Raw genomic sequence first — 19,101 nt, 5'->3', positions numbered from 1 at the left:
CATTTCAGATGGAAATCTAGATTTTTTTTCACCACTACATTTCATATTAACACACATATGATTGTCAGTATTTAATTGGTTTATCCATTATGATGTTATGGCTGTGTGACCACTGAGCAATGCCCTTGGCTTTTGCACATAAACTTCACAAAGGTCAGGTGTGTGGTGGTGCTGCCGCACGTTTTCACAGCGGTCAGGGTGAAACAAAAGGAGGGTGGGGTTGGTCAATGGGGGCGTTAGAGAAGTAAGAGAAGAAGTAAAATAAAAATAAAAAATAAAAAAACTTTTCATTTTTAGGCCAAAAATTCTTTATAGTTTCAGTCATTAACCACACACACACACACAAAATTACTGCTTGAATCATTTAGCACTTATGAATGTAGTCGAACTACAAGCAAGTGAGCTCCTCAACCAGCTGCAGCAGCAAATGGCTGCTTGTTTGTTAAATCAGTATGTAACAAGCTAACTATGTATTTTCCTGCAGAACAGATGCTTTTCATAATTTGAGAACACTGTGCTGATAATATCTCTGTACATTCACGTGTTAGTACGTTAACTATCGTAACGACCCTGAGGATGAAGATTCTTCTGATAACGGCTTGAAACATGACAACACACACCAGCCAGCTGTGGTAAAATACTTTTATAGAGCAGTAATCCATATCTGAAATATAGCATCCAAGCAGAATAGCTCTGATATGTACAGAACTCAATTCACCCATTTTCTCCTTTTATATTTGCTTTTTATGTAAATGTGTCAGTTCATGTGTTTATGTGTGTGTTCATGTGTGTGTGCTGCATGTGCATGTAGACACGTGGAGCAGGTTTTCATCAATTACAGTATATTAAAAGTTTTAAATACAGGTCATAATAATTCTTTTTAAATGTCTCTGGATATAAAAGCTGGTGTTCTGACCCATTAATGAAGTCCATTAATGAAGATGAATCCTTCCTCTCTGTCTTTTTGCCTAGAAACTCTATTCGTTTCATCTTTTATAAATATGCTCTATACTCTCTGCTGTATTGCCTGTTGTACTTTGCCCCTTGCCCTGTTCCACCTGCTATATATTCTCTTTATATCTCCTAATTGCTTCCTAACTGTGACTCATATTGTGGACTGAACTTTTGCTTTTATTTGACTTCAGCACTTTTACTTCCCTGCACCAGTATCAAACCTGTAAGTGCTGAAGAGGCATTTTAAGAGCAGTAACAACATGTGCGCCCCAGTCAAACCATTCTCATCAACTCCAACAGCAACTAAAACCACAACCTCTGTAGCTCCTTCTCCTCCCACAGTTTCGTGTTTGAATTTTAATTCTCCAGTTCATTCCACATTTGCTTTTCAATCAAACCACCATAGTTAATCATTTGTAGTTTTTTTTTTTTTTAAAGAAGGGTATGCAGTGCATTACAGTATCAAAATGTCTCTTGCTTCATCCTCTGTCCACTCAGAGGAACCAGAAGCATTTCTTCCTGTTCTTCTTGGTGGTGGCAGGCGGTCGCACCAGTTGAGGGGAGTCCTGTTGGTGGGGTGTGGTGGCCTGGGGAGTGGAGGGCTGCGGTGAGCCCTCTGGAGGGTCGCCCACCTTCCACGTGCGTACCACCTGCCCCTCCTGCAGACGAAAGTCATGCTCCACACTGGAGAGAGAAAGGGAAAGAGAGAGACAATGCAGTAGTGTGTCAGTTGGACCTGCGACAATTGATTTTTTAACTTTCCTCAGGGAAATATGTGTCTCTTTAGCTGCTAAATGCTCCTCTTTGTTCACCAGCTAGTCTATGACTTTGTCTGTTGCTGGTTGTTGCAGGGTATGTTGTGTACAGTGTGTCTTTAGAGATTATTTGCTGAAAACAGCTACGAGACGAGAGAATAAGTGGCGTTACAGGCCAGACAACTGAACAACGAGCTGAAAGTCACAATAAAGCTCAGTGAAGCTGAGGGGGCTGAGTGTGCCTGCAGATTCAGGTAATAATTCTCTGACGCCTTATAACCAGCAGTGACCCCTTTCTCATTCTTACACTGTTTTCACATTGTCATATAAAAATATTGATTATACCACTGAAACACAAACTACTCAAGCAGTAGTGTGAAAAGCAGTGAAGACTCCCACATGTGCCACTTCCTGTTCGACAATAATGAAGCTGTTGACAAAGTGAATCAAGAGCAAAAATGCTGAGTGTCACAGAAATGTTGCAGCACCAGGAGGGATCCCAGGACTGCAGCTGACACACACACACAGACACACACACACACACACACACACACACCAAACGAAAAGTCAGCAAGGTGCATCGTCAGTCACATGACAGTTTAGCTCAGGGGGCTTCACTGCTGAAATGAGATGTGAACTCTGATGCACCTCTGCAGAAGCTATAGGTAAAGGTAAGCAATAATAAATGAATGCATCTGCAGTAAAGGAATAAGGACAATATTTGCTCGCTGAATTACTTTTGTCAGCAGTTGCATGTTGGATAAGCTTTTCCCCCCGTGAACTGATTCTTTTTTTCCCTCTTTTCTTTTTTTATTCATTTCACTTTGCTGCTATTCTTGCTTATTATGCAGTGGCCTAGTTAGCTGGTGTTTCTCATCACAGCACAGATGCTGGAAATAAAGAGGACTCCCTCGGTTGACGATATGAGGAGAGAAGTGCTGCAGAGGAAGCAAGGAGGACTGAGCAGCAGCAGCAGCAGCAGCAACGGGGCCTGGAGTTTTCAGGCAAGAACAATGAGGACTCTCACATTCATATCCATCTGGCTTCATAACTCCCACTCCCTCAGTCACTCAACCACTTCACTCTGGATGCCCACTGGTGTTCTTATGCACAAAAAAGACAAATGAAACATCAAACTCCAGACAGGAACACAGTGCAGGCAACGGGTGTGGACAGAGTAAACAGTCAAAAAGTGAGTGGGTGCAAAGAGCAGTGGAGAGGATTTCTTCTCTCCGCAATATTTACAGCAGGTAGGAATAAAGCCACTTCAACTAAACCTCTTTGTGGCAGCTGGGACTTCTTCACAGCTTGAAACAAACCTCCAAAGCTGCGTAAAAATGAGGCAACAGTCAGTACAAAAGTAAGTTGATGGAGTCTCTCTGTCGTTCAACTGCTCTTAAATGAATAGAATAAATAAAGTGCTCCATTCCTCCATTTTCACAGCCTCTCTATTTGTGCCACCATATAGCTCAGCTCCCTATAGAGTTCCCCGGTGTCTCTCGCCTTGTGTCTGCTGTGTTTCCGCTTTGTGAAAATGAATAGCCCCGGTCCACAGCTCTGCGTGATCAAGGCACACTGGCGCTGCAGGGAGCTGTCCACCCTCAACCTTAATTATCTGCACACTGAGCCCACAAACTGTGGCAGGCAGAAAGCTGTGAACCTAACACACTTCTTCCCGCTGCTCCTCTTCTGTCCTGTGCTCATATTTTTTGGCTTAAAGGCTACACTCCACCTCAGGCCCTGCCTGCGGGCAAATTAGGTGTGTTTTACAGATGATGCAGGCCATATTTCAGACCTAGAGTGTCAGTGTGCAACAATATAGTTCTCAAAATTGGAGGGTGGGATTGACCTGGGTGGTTGCAAGTTCAACCTAACACTGGTACAGCCTTGGGAAACTTTAAAGTCCCCTGCAGCAAAAGTTTTAGACACTTGAGAATGGTATCCATCATGTAATACCATCAGGGAGGCATCTGATCAAATTCATTCTGCAGCAGGACAATGAGCCCAAACATACAACACAAGTCATAAAGAACTATCTTCAGAGAAAAGAAGAACAATGAGCCTCCACAGAGCCCATCATCTCATCCGTCTGGGATCACATGAAGAGACAGAAGACACTGACTGTTGCAAGTTCTCCAAGATACAAGAACAATCGACCTGCCAAGTGCCTTAAAAAAACTATGTGCAAATGTGTTGAGGAGAACTGGTGCTGCTTTAAACACAAAGGGTGGTCAAGGCAAATGTTGACTTGAATGGGAAAGTGGTCTCAGACCTTCACACCCCATTGTATATGTATTGACACCACCATAGAGACAATATATCCCAAAATATTCAGATGACTCAAGAGGACAGTCAAAAAGTAACAAAGAAGCAGACACATGGGCCTGTATTCATTTAGCCATTTCAAAGCCTCTGTAGTTCGAAGCCCAAGCTAAAGAACTGAATAATACAGAGACACAAGATGTTACACATTATCAATAGATAAAAAAAAGTCTATAAGACAGACTTTGTATAGCACTTCTCATACAAACATGCTTCACATAGCAGGACAAAATGAAAAAAAGCCAATAAAACACAATAAAAAAACAGGGATAAAAATGCGTGTGAAAACCCATGATTAAAAGTCAGAGACTAAGGTTGTGACATCAGAAGCTAAAAGGAGGATTAAAAAGATAGGTCTTAATTTCCTTTTAAAAATACTGATTGAGCTTTTCATTAGCACTGGGTGTGGGGTGTGTTATTATAAGGCCGGTTCTGACACTTGTATTGAACTTCTCTTGAGAGAGCCCAAGTGTGGTCGAAACCTCGGTTATATAATAAAATCACTGGAGCTAAGAGTGTACTACACACACACTTGGAGAGAAGATGACTCCACATTTGTAGTCGTCTTCTCTCCAGTATGCAACCTCCTGTTCACATACACAGAGAGAGGACTTTTTAATGACGTGGGAGACATCTGGCATCAAGCAGTTAAACTTTTGAGATGAAAAATATTTGCACAGATCCTGAGAGGAGGAGTAAATGTTATTTTAAGAATTAAACAACCATCTAACACACAAATTATGTTGAATGTGTCTTAAAACATATTCTGCTTTTACGCATTTCAGCTGTATGATCCTCCGCGTCCTGGTGGTTGAAACAATTATGACCTCAGAGTTTCAGTGGGAGGATCAAAGTGACTCCAAAATCAAAAACACATCAGTCAGAAAAGTTAATATTTCTCGCTGTAAAACTAGTGTAATTGTCACAAATTCATTCCCACTGTGTGACCTTACTTTGCACACATTCTTCCATCCTTAGAGATTTGCTGTATAAATCTCCTCTTTTTTAATCATTGAGTTTGGGACACAGTGACCTTACCCAAGAGCAGTGCATCCCTAGAGGGGATTGACTCAGCAGATTTGTAGTTACCACATCATTTGCCCGCAATTCATAAAAGATTGTTCACAACTGCCATGTAAAACAACTAGAGAAAATTAAGATGTTTAAAATGTTATTATCAATACTACTAACACTAGAAACTTTCATATTACTGTGTCGTGCTGTAGCTTTAACTGCAGAGTGTTGGTGAGCAGGATACTCACCTTCTGTTTCACTCTGTAAATGAGGATGTTAAGTGCAGTCAGATTGGATACAGGCCTAAAACCTGACAAGCTGAAAACAATATTTTACAATAATATAAGCACAGAGGTTCAGCAGGTCTTCATCTCTTTTTCATCCTTCCATCTATAAAACATTCATACCATACAACAGCACCAGCAGGAGATCATCACTTCTCCTCTACCTCTCCTCCTCCATGCTTTCACTGAGTGGCAGACTAGTGCAAAGGCAATCAGCTCAAAATATCTTTACAATTTTCTCTCCTATGGGCTGAATATCCCTAAAAATGAGGGAGAACATTTCATTTCAGGAGGAATTACACAAGCAGTCCGTCTCTGCAGAGAGCAGTGTTCATCTGTGATCAGGTACCACACCCAAAAATGCTTCTATATATCAACACACAACACAAAAGATCAATGTGCATGTGTGCACGCACGTACATAGACACTCCATTATCTACTCAAACCTCCCAACCCCTCATGTCCACAGGCAACAATGCACACAACAACCTCTCTATTACTACTAAGGAGAACAGGCTGTACCCCGAGTTAATACACTCCTTGGACTATTATCCTGAGATGGTCCCACCAGCTGCTTGGCTGTCACACAGCATCCCAAATAGTGGTCTGACTCTAAAGATCCTTCTTTGATACCTGCATTAACATTCAGATTGTGATGACTGGAGGAGTGTGATGTAAACAGACGTGTGTGTGTGTGTGTGTGTGTGTGTGTGTGTGTGTGTGTGTGTGTGTGATAAGGTCTATTTATGCATTGTTTGAATCTAATATTTTATTCTGGGACAAGATGGTAATTTATCCAACCGGGCATGATCTCATTCCTTTCAATAAACTCTGCAGCAGTCTGATACTGAACACCCCTGAATATTGGAATATTAAAAATAAAAGATCTTTCTCCAATACAGATTCACACACTCCCTCAGTGTTGTTTTGTATGTATGTCTCTTTGGACTGTGTATAGCATTGTCACTATATGTGAGTGAGTTCCCACCGGAATTCTATCAATTAGCAATAGGTGTAGCCATAGTGCAATTCTCTTAAGAAAAAAAAAAACATATATATAGTTAAATTATAGATGTAGTTGTATAGCATTGATCAATACTTGTGAAGTCATTCAAGGCAAGTCAGGTGAGGTCAAGACAAGCAGAAACTCTGTGAGAATCACTTAGAAATATTGGACAGAAAGTGCAATTGACTGACCACCTAGAATTTGGCCAATCAATGAAACCAGAATTAAACAGAGAAAAGATAAAATAGGTGGTAAGATAATTACACCACTAAAGTGGAACGAGAAGCCTCTCACAAAGAGGCAAGAGCACCACAAAATAAAACAATGAATAACAGTCTACAGACATGCTAGCAGCTCTGCAATGCTGTACTTCAGGTCAATGCTAATTCCAGCATGCTAAAATGCTCCAAATGACAATGCTGACAACAGCACTAAATGTTTACCATTTTCACTGCCTTAGTTGAATTTGTTAGCATGCTAACATTTGCTCATTAGCACTGATGTGATCAGTTTTGCAGGTATTTAGTCACGAACAAAACTATTAGACAGACTAGAATTTTAAACCTGATGACTTTGCTGGAGGAAAAGTTAAACATCAATGTCTGTACCAACAGATTTCACTTAAAAAACTAAAATATCATCCTCATTGTGGCATCAGAATAAAAGCCAGCAGATCACTAGAGTCAGTATCATTCATCCTCTTGGGAACATCAATGTCAAATGAACAAAATTTTGTATCAGCATCACAGGCAAAATCTTAGCTCCAGATATCTAAATGGTGATAATGAGAAATTGCCTTTCACCTAAAGATAATGAGATAATTAAGGCGTGATCTCAAGCTTGACACCCAGTCCGCCAGTCCACAATCAAGTCTTGTTGTTGTCAGGTTCACTTTATTGAAAACTGAGGCATCTTGTTTTGCTTTGTCTGAATGTGATTGACAGAGGATGGGTCCCAGTATAGCCGCAGAGCAAACAGAGGAAGTTTTATTGAGGAGAAAAACACTGAAATCAGTAATCCTGCATATCCAGACCCTCCATTCATCAAGCTCACAGAGGTCTGGAGGAAATCTCATAACAAAAACTTAAGATATACAGCAGGCTTCACTAACAAGATAGTGGACTCGGGCTATAACCAATTGAAATTGATGTCTGCAGCGAGCTGAGATTGGTGAGGCAAAGTATTATTTCAGTTTGTATGGCTGGGAGGAGACTGTCTGACTGAGCAAGAAAAAACAGAAACTGACACTGTAAACATGACTTATACCTCAGGGACTCATCATCATATGATTTATGCTATTCACGGTAGGGTTTGACTATGCAGTATAATTTATGCTAATCACAGGATGCTGAAAGCCTAAATGCACATCACCAGCAGTCAGATCACATTACGCCACAACACCTCTTAGCATAAGACAGAACAATATATTGTATTGAAACTATGTGTGCTGGGATACAAATCTGGCCTTTTCAAGGTCAGTGCATTTGGCTTCATAACAAAGTACTAAAGTTCTTGGCAGCAATTCAGAATAAACAAAAGGAAACCTGTTGTGGATGATTTTAACCTTGTGCAGCCCTAATATTCCTGTCTCTTCCCCCATCTCTGTCCTCTCTATTGCATTTTTGTTTTCCATTGTGGGATAATAAATGTCTAATATTTATATTTCTTGTAGCAACTACTCACATAGATTCAATTAAGTGACCTTATTAGCGACCTCGCGCAGTTTGTTTTCAAAAACCAACAGCTTAGCCATTCCCAGTGAGAGACTCTCACCTTGTTTGACTTTCTCTCCATGTGGATGGATGAATAACACAAAATGCTGTTTATTGAAGAGGCCAGCTGAAGAACCTGGAAGGTTTAAGATCAGAGAAAATCCTCTGCATCAAATAGCTTTGTAAATAAAGAGCAAGTGAGGTTAAGATTGATTACTGAGGAAGCATAAGCTAGGGATGAGGAAATAAAAGCAGATGTAGGCCAGGAGCTTACAGTCCCATCAGAGTTAGCTTGTACCAGCTTAAGACCTGACCTGCTATTGTGGTCTAACTCTCAGTGCTTTGTTTACTTTGTAGAGCTCATTCTACCATGGGAAGATGCTGTACAAAGTGTATAAATGAGACAAGCTTACTGAACCAGCAGCCAAAAGCAATGCTGGCAGTGCTGAGCATCCAGGATCTGCTCTGTGGGAAAAAAAAAGCTGTTTGCTGTGAATTCTCACTCATTACTGGTTTACTTTGGGAGTTCACTGTGTGTGCATGCTGCTATCACCTAACTGCCTCTGTCAGCAGCAACCTGATTAGTAAATGTAGCATGAAAGAGGGAGTGATAGGTCAGACTTAGCACTATGACAACATAAATACGTCACGTTTGGCTGTTGATGGACAAAATAGTAGGTTCGTTACAAGGAGCAAGGAGTTAAGATTTCGCTCCTCGAAGAAAAGGAAATTAAACCTGCATTACGAATTTGGCCACTTGGGGGCAGCGGAAACAAGTTGTGATCACAACACTGACGTGTCATCACTTGATAAGATTATATTAGTCAAATGTAAATCCAATATTCTCTCTGTTTTAGCTCTGTTTTTGATCTCCACCAACTCCTGAGGGAAATGTCTGACCCTTCAGCTGCTCCGCTATGTTCACCAGCCAGTTGCTAACTGCATCTGTCTGCTGTTTGGAGCTGAGCATGTGGAGCACAGTGGGTTTTTTAGGGCCTTTCTACTGAAAACAATGACCTTAAAAATGCCGTAATTTGATCCAATGTTAATATAAATATTGATTACCGCAACTTAAAATAATTTTTTACCAGAAATAAAGATGAAGCAAAAAAATGAATTCAACACTAGATGTCTTTAAACTTCCCACAGCTTCCCACAGTTTCTGAAGCTCTGAGCAGGAGCGTTTGAGCTACAGCGTGATTAACCTTCCCTGTTATTGTAGGCCATGAACTGCTGAACATGTCAATTCAATTCAGTCAAAGTCTAAGTCTGAGCATAAGCACATTTTGTGTGTGTGTGTGTGTGTGTGTGTGTATGTGTAGTTTGCCAACACTAGCCGAGGGTTTGTATTGAGGAAATTGGACCAAAATTTACTGTTCGGCGTCCTGGGGCTGTTGTGGGCCAAATTTAGTGCAACATATGTGATGAGGTGTGCTTACACAGTCTGTGCAAAATTTCAAGCCAGGTTTTTTCCTCAGCACCCGCCCACAATAGATATTTATCCGATGCTCAGCAATGACACAAAAGTACTGTGGAGTTCTCCTGTTACTGGAAAAGTTTTGTAAGTCGTAATTTGTTCACCTGCATGTTATCCTGATACAGTAAGTCAGCGAGGGTGAATTAAAAGACAAGAGGTGATGGCTGCTTGCACGTAGTGGGCTACCTGTTTGTTCTCAGCACCACTGGGGTATTGAGTGATATCTGCTGGAGCGGAAGGCTCTGATGGATGAGTGGCTATTGAGGAGATCTGAGAGCCAGACAGAGAGGTGTGACGGCAGGGTGGCAGTTTGCCATTTGAAAAAAAACAACTAGCAGTTAGGATCCATCCATCTTTATCTCCGTCATACCCATTCATAAATGCACTGTAACGCATGGGGGGCGTGCTTTGTTTCACCTCTAGCATTTGGAGGTGGGGCAGATAAAGACAGTCTGCAGGGGTAATGAAGATAAAGGGCTAAGGTGAGCTGTGGGGAGAATTGCTGTGCGTAGATGCAGAAAATAGGAAGCTGATTAACACCAGTGTTTATCTCAATTGTTATTTTTTGGATGAGTGAAGAGGTGAAATTATATAATAGGCATATTTAACAGAATAACAGTGTTTGGTTTTGTTTAGATTTGTTTTGCTACAGCTGCCAAGACAATATAAAGGCTTTGTGTCTGGAGATGATTTTATATTGTATATAACACGTTCACACATCATGAACAATAGAATAAATGCACTGAGTAAACTGCATCCACTCATGAAGAGATGTGGGGAAAAGCTGGTGAAGTTAAGTTTATTAAATTAGGTAATATTTGTTTGTCAAACTAGTGTAAATATGACAAACATAATAGGGTTCTGTTGTATATAAATGAAGTTTCTAAACAACTTCCTTATAAGATGCTTACAAAGTGTTTATAAATGGTAACTAATGGCTTAAATACTATTAATAAATCATTCAAAAATACTTTATGGAGAAGTAATATAAAAGTAAAAGTAAAAGAAGGACATTCCCTCATTTGATTCTTGAATGGTAAACCTATGACAATCTAAGGTCCATTCAGTTTTTAGTTTAAGGTTGTCTATAATTATTTATGGGATTTTGCACATTTTTAAATAATATAAATAATATATTTTTGACATCTGAAATGAAAACCTCTCATGCTATAAGGTGAATCATTTTTGCTTGATGTTTATATTTATGGTACTTATTTAAATATGTTCTCATGTGTTTAATGGCTTTATTATCAGTGATGTTGTGTTGAACGTTGTCCTGTCAGTCATCATCAAGTTTTTCAATTTCTAATAAATCATCACAGAAGTCATCACATCATCAACAATAACAAATTTTAAATCATTGAAAAATGATTTTTACGGCAATCTATCAAGTTTAGATGTTTATAGTTTGTTAATAAATGGATCAGGGTCCAGAAAATAAGAGGTCAATTGTGCCATTTGTGCCATCTTCCTGGTGGTGCCAACTAAAAAGGAAAGGGAGGTGACTATGATTCATCAAAAGTAATTGTCAGATGGTCAACCAGCATCTGAAACCATGCACCTTTACAGCGTTTAATGTCATTTGCTGTGTGTAAAAACAAGTGCGACACTGTTTCTCTGAAGAAATTCTGTCCGAAACTGTGCGCCATTATCCCCATTTGAACAATAATCATGTCCACGGCAGGCATCCCGCCTTTGTGGCTGTTGAGAACAACTATAAACACTTGCCTGCAGACAAGGGAGGACGACATGTTGTGCAAACTAATTCATTTCAAACATACGCATTCATGCTGGGGAAGCCAAAGTGATTTCTTAAAACCTGGCAACCCAAAACAAATAAATGATTTATAAACCATAAGTAAATTATTACTAATAATTACCACTCACAGTACCTATAAATACTATTAGACTATGGTTTACGAGAAAATATTTCTGATGTTAGCGGTGGGCATTTCATATCCCATCTATCGATCATGTCTCATAATGACATGAGCACTGTGCCAAAGCAGGGAGAAGATGGAGAGTGGGTGCTAGTGGAAGAGCTTTAGGGATCTAATTTAGCTGTGGGTGTGATTCTAAAGTGATTAGTATTTATATGACACATCATCCACATTCGGCAGCGCTTCCCTGTTCCACATGCCACTCTTTATCTTCCTCTCTCCTCCCCATTTCAAAGACATGGCACAACGGTGATGGGCACCATCTGGCACTCACTGTTGGCACAACTTCGGCTCTGTGATTATTGCCAAACAGCATGAACAAGGGTTCTCGCTCGCCCTCTCCTCTTGGTGTGTCTCTCGCTCCCTCTCCCTCTGTTTCACACCCAGCCCTATATCTGTCACTTCTTCACACAAACAAACTCGTGAGTGGATGGATACACATTTGCAAGGACATATAACAATTTTACGGTTTCATGTTTCCAGTGAATGATCTGAGACGAATGTGGTTTTTAGAAGTATGTACTGCTAACACGTCACATACCACTGTGCCTGTTATTTTGTAACTGTAATGTTATCAGCGGAGCAAGAGAAAAACAGAGGATATGAAACAAATAATACTCTTCATTTCTATTTTCTTGTTTTCTTGCTGTGAAAATCTCACGCTCCTGCTGGCTGAACATTTCCTCCGTGTAGTTTCATATGAATGAGACTGATGCCTACGGTGTATTTTCTCCCTCTCCCCTGTGAGATGCCTGTTGCTCCACGGCTCAGCCCGAAGTAAAGATGGATTACTGCAGAAGAACTGCCTGCCCTGCCCTTTACACATTTCACACACACCACTTCTCCATTATCAGCCTCATCCACGGGGGAAGTGCTGTGCATGCACACACTTACACACACACACACACACAGGTCTGAGAGCTCTGACAGGGTTGTTAGCAAAAGGTCAGAGTCAAGAATCTGACAAATCTTTTTTTCAGAGTAACGAAAACCTCTCATATCCAGTTAAACTGAAAGAACACCAGGCCCCATTTTTCCTCTCTTGTTGTCTTTCTACCATTTTCTGTTTATCTCTCTCTCTCTCTCTCTCTCTCTCTCTCTATTTTTGGTTAAAGATACAACATAAGAAAGAAATCCGTTCATGTTCAGATCAAATTCTTGGCAGATATGGACAACCTGGCGATTTAAAAGATCAGACATAAGCAAATCCAGGCTCTGCAGTGAGAAGATTATGCCCTGATGTTGATTCAGTGCAGGGACTTACCCTGAGAATCCAATAGGTTTATTATTGACTCATTGGTAAGCTGTTTGATTATTTAGGGTATATCATTTGCACTGTTTGTTTTGTTTTAAAAAAATACTACCGGTACATAAAAATACTCCATATTTTGGATTTTCATTTTATCAAGCCATTTTTAAACCATTTATGATCAGCATTTTTTCAGCAATAGTGTGTGGTACTTGTCATTGGTACTGACAGAGCCCACCTTTTCCATAGGTCCACCTTTCCCATCTGACAAATTTAAGGTCAATAGTCACGTTCTTTTAGCTCTGTTTTTGGTCTCCACCACCCTCCAAGGGAAATATCTGGCTCTTTGACTGCTAAATGCTTCGTTTTAAAACTGAAAACAGCTGCCTGCCATGAATGCAAACATGTGGACCAGAAAATCAAAACAATTAGCTAAAACTCACTATAAAGCTCAGAGGAGTTGAACATGATACAATATATGTTCCTTTATAAATTGTCAAAGGTCCCATATTTTACACTTTTCCTGTGTTTCATTTGAAGTTTTAATATCCGTAGGATGTATTTGTAATTTGAAGTACCAAAAACCAGATCAGTGTTTTTTTACATCTCCTCTCTCAGGCTTTTCTCTGGAGCCCTAGTAACAAGAGGTTGGTTAGCCAATCAGAAGAGAGGATCTGAGCCTCTCTTCTGATTGGCTGACTGTTTTCTGAGTCATCGAATAAAAATATAGCAGATTTCAGGGGAAACACTCAGAGAATCCAAATCCTTGAAGGGTTGGTGCATCTGGTGGGCCAGGTTTGAAGCACGGCTGCGACCAGTGACTGCTTTGTTGTGACATCACAAAGTTACAGAAGTCCTGACAGCTCGTTTTAAGACAGTGTCTGAATAGGGTTTGTGTGCATTTCAGTATTAATATAGCACTTAAACCTGCTCTATCATCAATAAGGACATGGAATATAATATAAAAATACTGACCATAGACGCGTCAGGGTTAAGGAAAGATTGTGGTTACAGTTCATAAAAAGGCAGAACTAACTAGAGCTGTCTCATGCATGAGGGTTGGCTATGTGCCCATTCACCACCCTGACCTTACACACCTTCCAAGTTTTTATAGGACACACTACTTCCTGCTCTGACACTGATCATTAGCCCTGGATGCACATTGTGAAGCTCAGAATAGTCAAATATGAACATATTTCTCCAAAATTTGGCTGCATGATTTAAAAAAAAATTCATATTATGTCTTCGCTCTCCCTTTTACACACACACCCACACACACACACACACACACCAGGTAATATACTCTGTTCTTTCTATCGTTTTTGCTTGGTTGCTTCTCCAAATACAGATATACTTTCCCTTCCCTCCTTTTACTTAACCTCTGTATTTTCCTGGGATTTCATTTTATATTCTATTCAGTCAGGTCTTTTCGCTCCCTGTTATGATAATGGCAAAGAACTGTCAATGTTTAATGAATGGCTGGAGGCTGGATACAGGTTCAGAAATATCCTTATAACTGTGAACATGAGAAGTTCATCTATAATTTGCTCACACATCACTGTGTTTCAGGAGCTCGGCTAAATGTGCACACATGGAGGCACAGATTTATTTTGGACCAGTTTCACGTTGATTTGCATATTGTATGTATAGTGCAGATGTTGGTTTCCGTGAATAAACTGTGCACAGAAACACATCAGGTTCTGGTTCATTTGGCTGTGGAGGGGAAAGCAAAGCTGTAAGTAGCTGCCTGGGCAATCTTCTCTACTCACCTCCTCCCTGACGCTCCTCTCACCCCTTTCTCCTGCTGCTCCTATACCCAATCCAGAGCTGCGAGTTTGCACCACTTCTCCTCATCCCCATTTAGGTGTGAAATGTATTTATATTCAAAGCGCAGAAAAAACGGAGAAGTGAGGAGAGAGAGTGGAGGAAGTGACACAAGCAATCTACTGGAAAAGGCGCCTCTTTCTGATGTCTGTAAAATAGCATATTCCTCTGGATAAAACCAGGACAATGAGAAGCTGTCAGTAGCTATGGGCCAGTGTTGGGACCATGTGGAGAGTATTTGAATTGGACTGCTATGCCTTTCTGGGACACACGAGAAAGTGAATCAAAGGTGGTGAAAGGAGACTTGAGTCCACGCTGAGAAGTGGCACTCAGGAGACGGGGAAATAGACAGAAGCACATTATAGAGGGCAGGAGTAATGTGAATGAGGGCTCCATGCACCACAGCCCACAGCTCTTAACACTGCTTTGAGTGACAGCAAAGACACTATCCATTGTTCTTCTGACTAGATTCTCCACTTTAGAGTACAAGCTCTTCATATTCCCTTGACTCAGATGTGCAGAAAACTGATATTCTTGTTATGTTCCCACGTGCTGTTATGCATTTTTTTAATGTGATCAATCAGCCTACATTTTACTGCCTGTTTAACCATGCAAAACATGCAGCACCACTTCATCCTGGGTATCTATTGGACAAACGTGTTCGGCAGCCATACTTCACCCACACCAGGCCAACAGAGAGATATCTCCAGGTCTCTCTTAACACTATTATTACTTTTTAAAATCTTTTAAAGCTGCTGTGATTAAGTTTTTACGAGGATGAATATTTCACCGCACCCTAGAGTTAGGCATTTGTTGAAAAAAAGAGAGAGAGAGAGAAAACATTTGGAAGAGGTATGAGAGAAAAAAAGTTAGAGATATTGAGATGCATGAAGAGTCATCCCAGTTTACTTCCCATTGCCCACTCTCTAGTGTCTCTTATGCTCCACCACCTCACTCTCTGGTCTATTGCAATCGAAAGACAGCGTGCAAGTATCCAGTCCTGTCATGCAATGTTGTGTCAGTGGGGATGTGCGTCAGGAAGCGCTGATTCATGATGGGTGTGTGGTGAGAATGGCGAGTGATGAGTTGTTACTGTAGGCGCTGTCACAAAATGTTCGTCTCAAACCCTCCCAATGGATCCGTCTATAGCCCTCGTTCTACGAGTCTTGGAGACTCAGTAGAGGAATCCTCCACTCTACCACCACCACCACCACCACTGGCATGCATATGTCTATCAGTGATGTGAGGAGGCATTCATTGATAAACAGGACGCTTAAAGAGTCAGCCCAGACTGTAAATGAGAGGAACAGAGAGACAACAGTACAAGTGTGAAATGATGCCACAGTACAGATATTAAACAAGCACGAGTGGCATCCCCTCAGATAGCAGCAAGCAGGAAAGAGAGAAAGAGCAAGAATGCTTCCTCAGCAGCCCTTTTCTCAATTATCTGCTGTTCAGCGAAGGCGATGACGGATTGTGTTTGGGAAAAAAAAAAAACCTCTTTGTGGACTCATAGTTTAGCTGAAATCGTATGGTCCAGAGAGTCATTAATCCATCTCAGAGTAGCAGCCGATCGAGCTCCTCCAGCCAAATGTGTGATCGAGCAATAGACAGAGCAGTAGCAGAGATAAAGCAGCACAGCACAGATCTGATTAGGGCTGCCGTCTCCGCACACTCCACGGGGATTAAGCACAAGAGTTCCTTGTTAGACCTCCCTACTTTGTTTCATACAGCACATTCGCCATTAGCAAAACAGAGAAAGAAAAAAAACGGGGAGAAAATCACAACTCTGCTCACTAATTAACACTCCTGCACGGCCACACAATCACATTCAAGTATAAATATGCAGTTAATGTGCCACTGGTACTGGGTAAATAACATCACATACATCATGCATTATTCTTCCTGTAATATGAGACCCTTAAAAAGCAGAACAAATGAAGTGCTTATTTATGAGTCTTGGTTGGGTACAAAATGTTCAAAATGTTACATTCTGTAGCCACAAGTATCTACATTTGCATGTTTGAAGTGTCATTAGCATTTTTATATAAGCTTTGCCCTGAAAGATGTCCTGAGTAACTGCAGAACAAAGCTCTGTGTGCAAACATGCAAAGACACACGTGTATCATAATGGCTTTTCGGTTCACATACTAATGTTGTTTATATTAAGACTTTTATTTTTCTAAAGAAATGTTCACTGTTTCCTGCTATTTTTCTTCGTGTCCTTAAAAGTAATTTTAATATTCTTTTTTTGGATGAAAAAAAATATAATAAATTCACACTGACAATATCATATAAAAGTTTATGTGTATTCTAGCACTTCCAGCGCTCTCACATGTTCAAACCAAATATGCCATGTTTTTAATGTCGATTCTTGACAACTAATGGAAATATTCACAGTGTATTTTATGCAAGTTTGCATCTTTTAAAACTTCAATGACATCACACAAAGGAACTTGTTAGCCAACATTTGCCTATTTATAGGCAGATATGAAGCAATATTAGTTGTGTTTCTGGCCACCTTAATATTATAAGTTTCATATTCACTTTACTTCTAGCTCTGTTTTCTGGCTCTTTAGCTGCTAAATGCTTCAGCAGCTAGTTGCTAACTTTAGCTGCTGTTTGATGCTGGGCAGGTAGCGTGCAGTGAATTTTTGGGGCTTTTTGCTGTAAACAGTGTTCCTGTATATATGTAGTCGAGTTTTTAATTCAAGTCTGCTTCATTTTCTGCTTTGCAAAATAATGTAATATTTTAACCATGTACCTGTATCATGGTTTATATTTGAGGAGAGGTTTGTTTAGACTCTGTGCTCATGTGGAAATACAGCAGAAGGTAAATGGTAAATTAAAGAATGACATAATACTTGATTTTCTGAAGTCCAGATGGAATATACAAACATTACCATAAATCTGAATGTTTTTTTTTTTTGTTTTTTTTATCTGTTATCTGTTTATATAAATTAATATTTATTTACATCCTTACTGAAAATAGCTAAAACAGTAAAGGTGCGAACTAGAAAACCAAAACAGTGGGCTGCAACATGCTGTAACGCTGTATAGAGCTCAGGGGAACTGCAGAATTGGGTGATATTTTTCTCTGAGCTCGTCCCTTTCTCATTATATCTAGTCGTTTGATCTATTGTTAATATAAAAATATTGATTATAGCAGCTTTAAAATAAAGTTCCGTACCGTTAGATTTAGTCAGGTTGAATATATTAGGAGCATATTGGGTGAGGACAAATGTTCTTGCAAGTCAAATCTGAAATTATTTTCATTTTTTTAAATAAATTCTTCTCTAAGCTTTCCGAGTAGATTGATAGTGTGTGGTGTGCTGAGCTGTGCTTTCCTTTGAGGACTAAGACTTCTTCAAGAAGCTTTTTAATTGATGGAATCTGTCCTGTCAGATTTTATGGCTTTTCCATCACTCACTCCTTTTCAGGCTTCACTTTATCTTTTTTTTCCCCCCCTCCAACACCTTTTTCTCTGTCGTTGCCAAATTCTCTTTTTAGACTCAGCTCAAGTTGAACCTCAAAGAAAAGAAAATCTCTTCCCCTTTCAAAGCAGGAAAATCCTCTTGTCACACATGAAAGAAGTGTGTCGACTTGACAGGTGATTGAGCGATAAGTCCTCATCTGACCATAAAACAGTGGCTTGGGATTTCGACTGCGCGGTGTAATATGGAGTGTAATATTTCAGACTGGCCACCTAGAAGAGGAACACATCATTTTACAGAACCACATACCATAATGATAACTTATCTTCTGTCAAGTTTCCTCTCTCAGTACAGTTCTCATCTGTATTTCTTATGCTGTGTCTTCAAGATGAGGAACTATTGCTGCTTCAGACTGACACTCCTGAGCAGTAACCCTCACTGTAATATTCTAATCTTTCGAGATGAAGCTGTATTTAGTTTCTGAATGAATCATTTTCTTTATGGGCCTCTTCTCCCTCGGCTCTCTCTCTCTTGTTCCATTTCTAAATCTCAGATCTTTTCTCTCAGATCTTTTTTTTTCCTTTTTGCTTTCCACTCTCTTATCTTCAACTGTCTCTCTTCTTGTCCTCCCCCACTGTCTGTCTTCCTCTTCTTCTCCTTCTTCTGTTCCTTGATCGGGGAGGTTTGCATACACAGTATAAATAAATGACTGAATAACCAGGTTAGGATAATAGTTTGATTGAATCATTCATGTGGTTTACAGTAACTCAGCTTCAACGATAACATCATTTGTCTGATAATCAGGTTAACAATGAGGATGTGTTGTAGCTACAGGAAACACCTTATTAGCACTGCAAAATACATAAATAAATAAATAAGTAATATTAATAAATGAGTGGGTAGGTGAGTGTGCAGAATCAAATCATTGAAAATAATCAGTCTAAGGTGCATGCATGCCACATCTCACAGCTCCAGTCTACAATTAAAAAGAATGATGATGAATCTTGGCCTGGTTAATTGGGTTATGCTTTTGAGATTTATGACATAATTTGACTAACATAACCCCTGTAAGGTGTTTATATGAAAGTTTTCATAATCAGAGTACAGCCTTAATCCTGTCATAACCAAAT

At 40.0% G+C, this 19,101-nt stretch overlaps 1 protein-coding gene across 3 annotated transcripts in view; it reads right to left on the bottom strand.

Annotated features, from left to right (window-relative positions):
- Nucleotides 1-628: 628 nt before the first annotated feature.
- The window catches only part of LOC139611761 (uncharacterized), a 37,242-nt gene continuing 18,769 nt past the window's right edge, over nt 629-19,101 (bottom strand). For all 3 annotated transcript variants that reach the window (XM_071466656.1, XM_071466657.1, XM_071466654.1), the window contains exon 4: nt 629-1,638. In XM_071466656.1, coding sequence (XP_071322757.1) covers nt 1,449-1,638 — 190 coding nt within the window. In that variant the 3' untranslated portion in view covers nt 629-1,448. The remainder of the gene's footprint in view (nt 1,639-19,101) is intronic.

The sequence above is a fragment of the Trachinotus anak genome, unplaced genomic scaffold, assembly GCF_046630095.1.
Source record: "Trachinotus anak isolate AG129_WGS33_773 ecotype Australia unplaced genomic scaffold, CSIRO_AGI_Tana_v1 ptg000028l, whole genome shotgun sequence".
NCBI classification, from domain to species: domain Eukaryota; kingdom Metazoa; phylum Chordata; class Actinopteri; order Carangiformes; family Carangidae; genus Trachinotus; species Trachinotus anak.
This window is presented reverse-complemented; position numbering and strand designations above follow the sequence as displayed.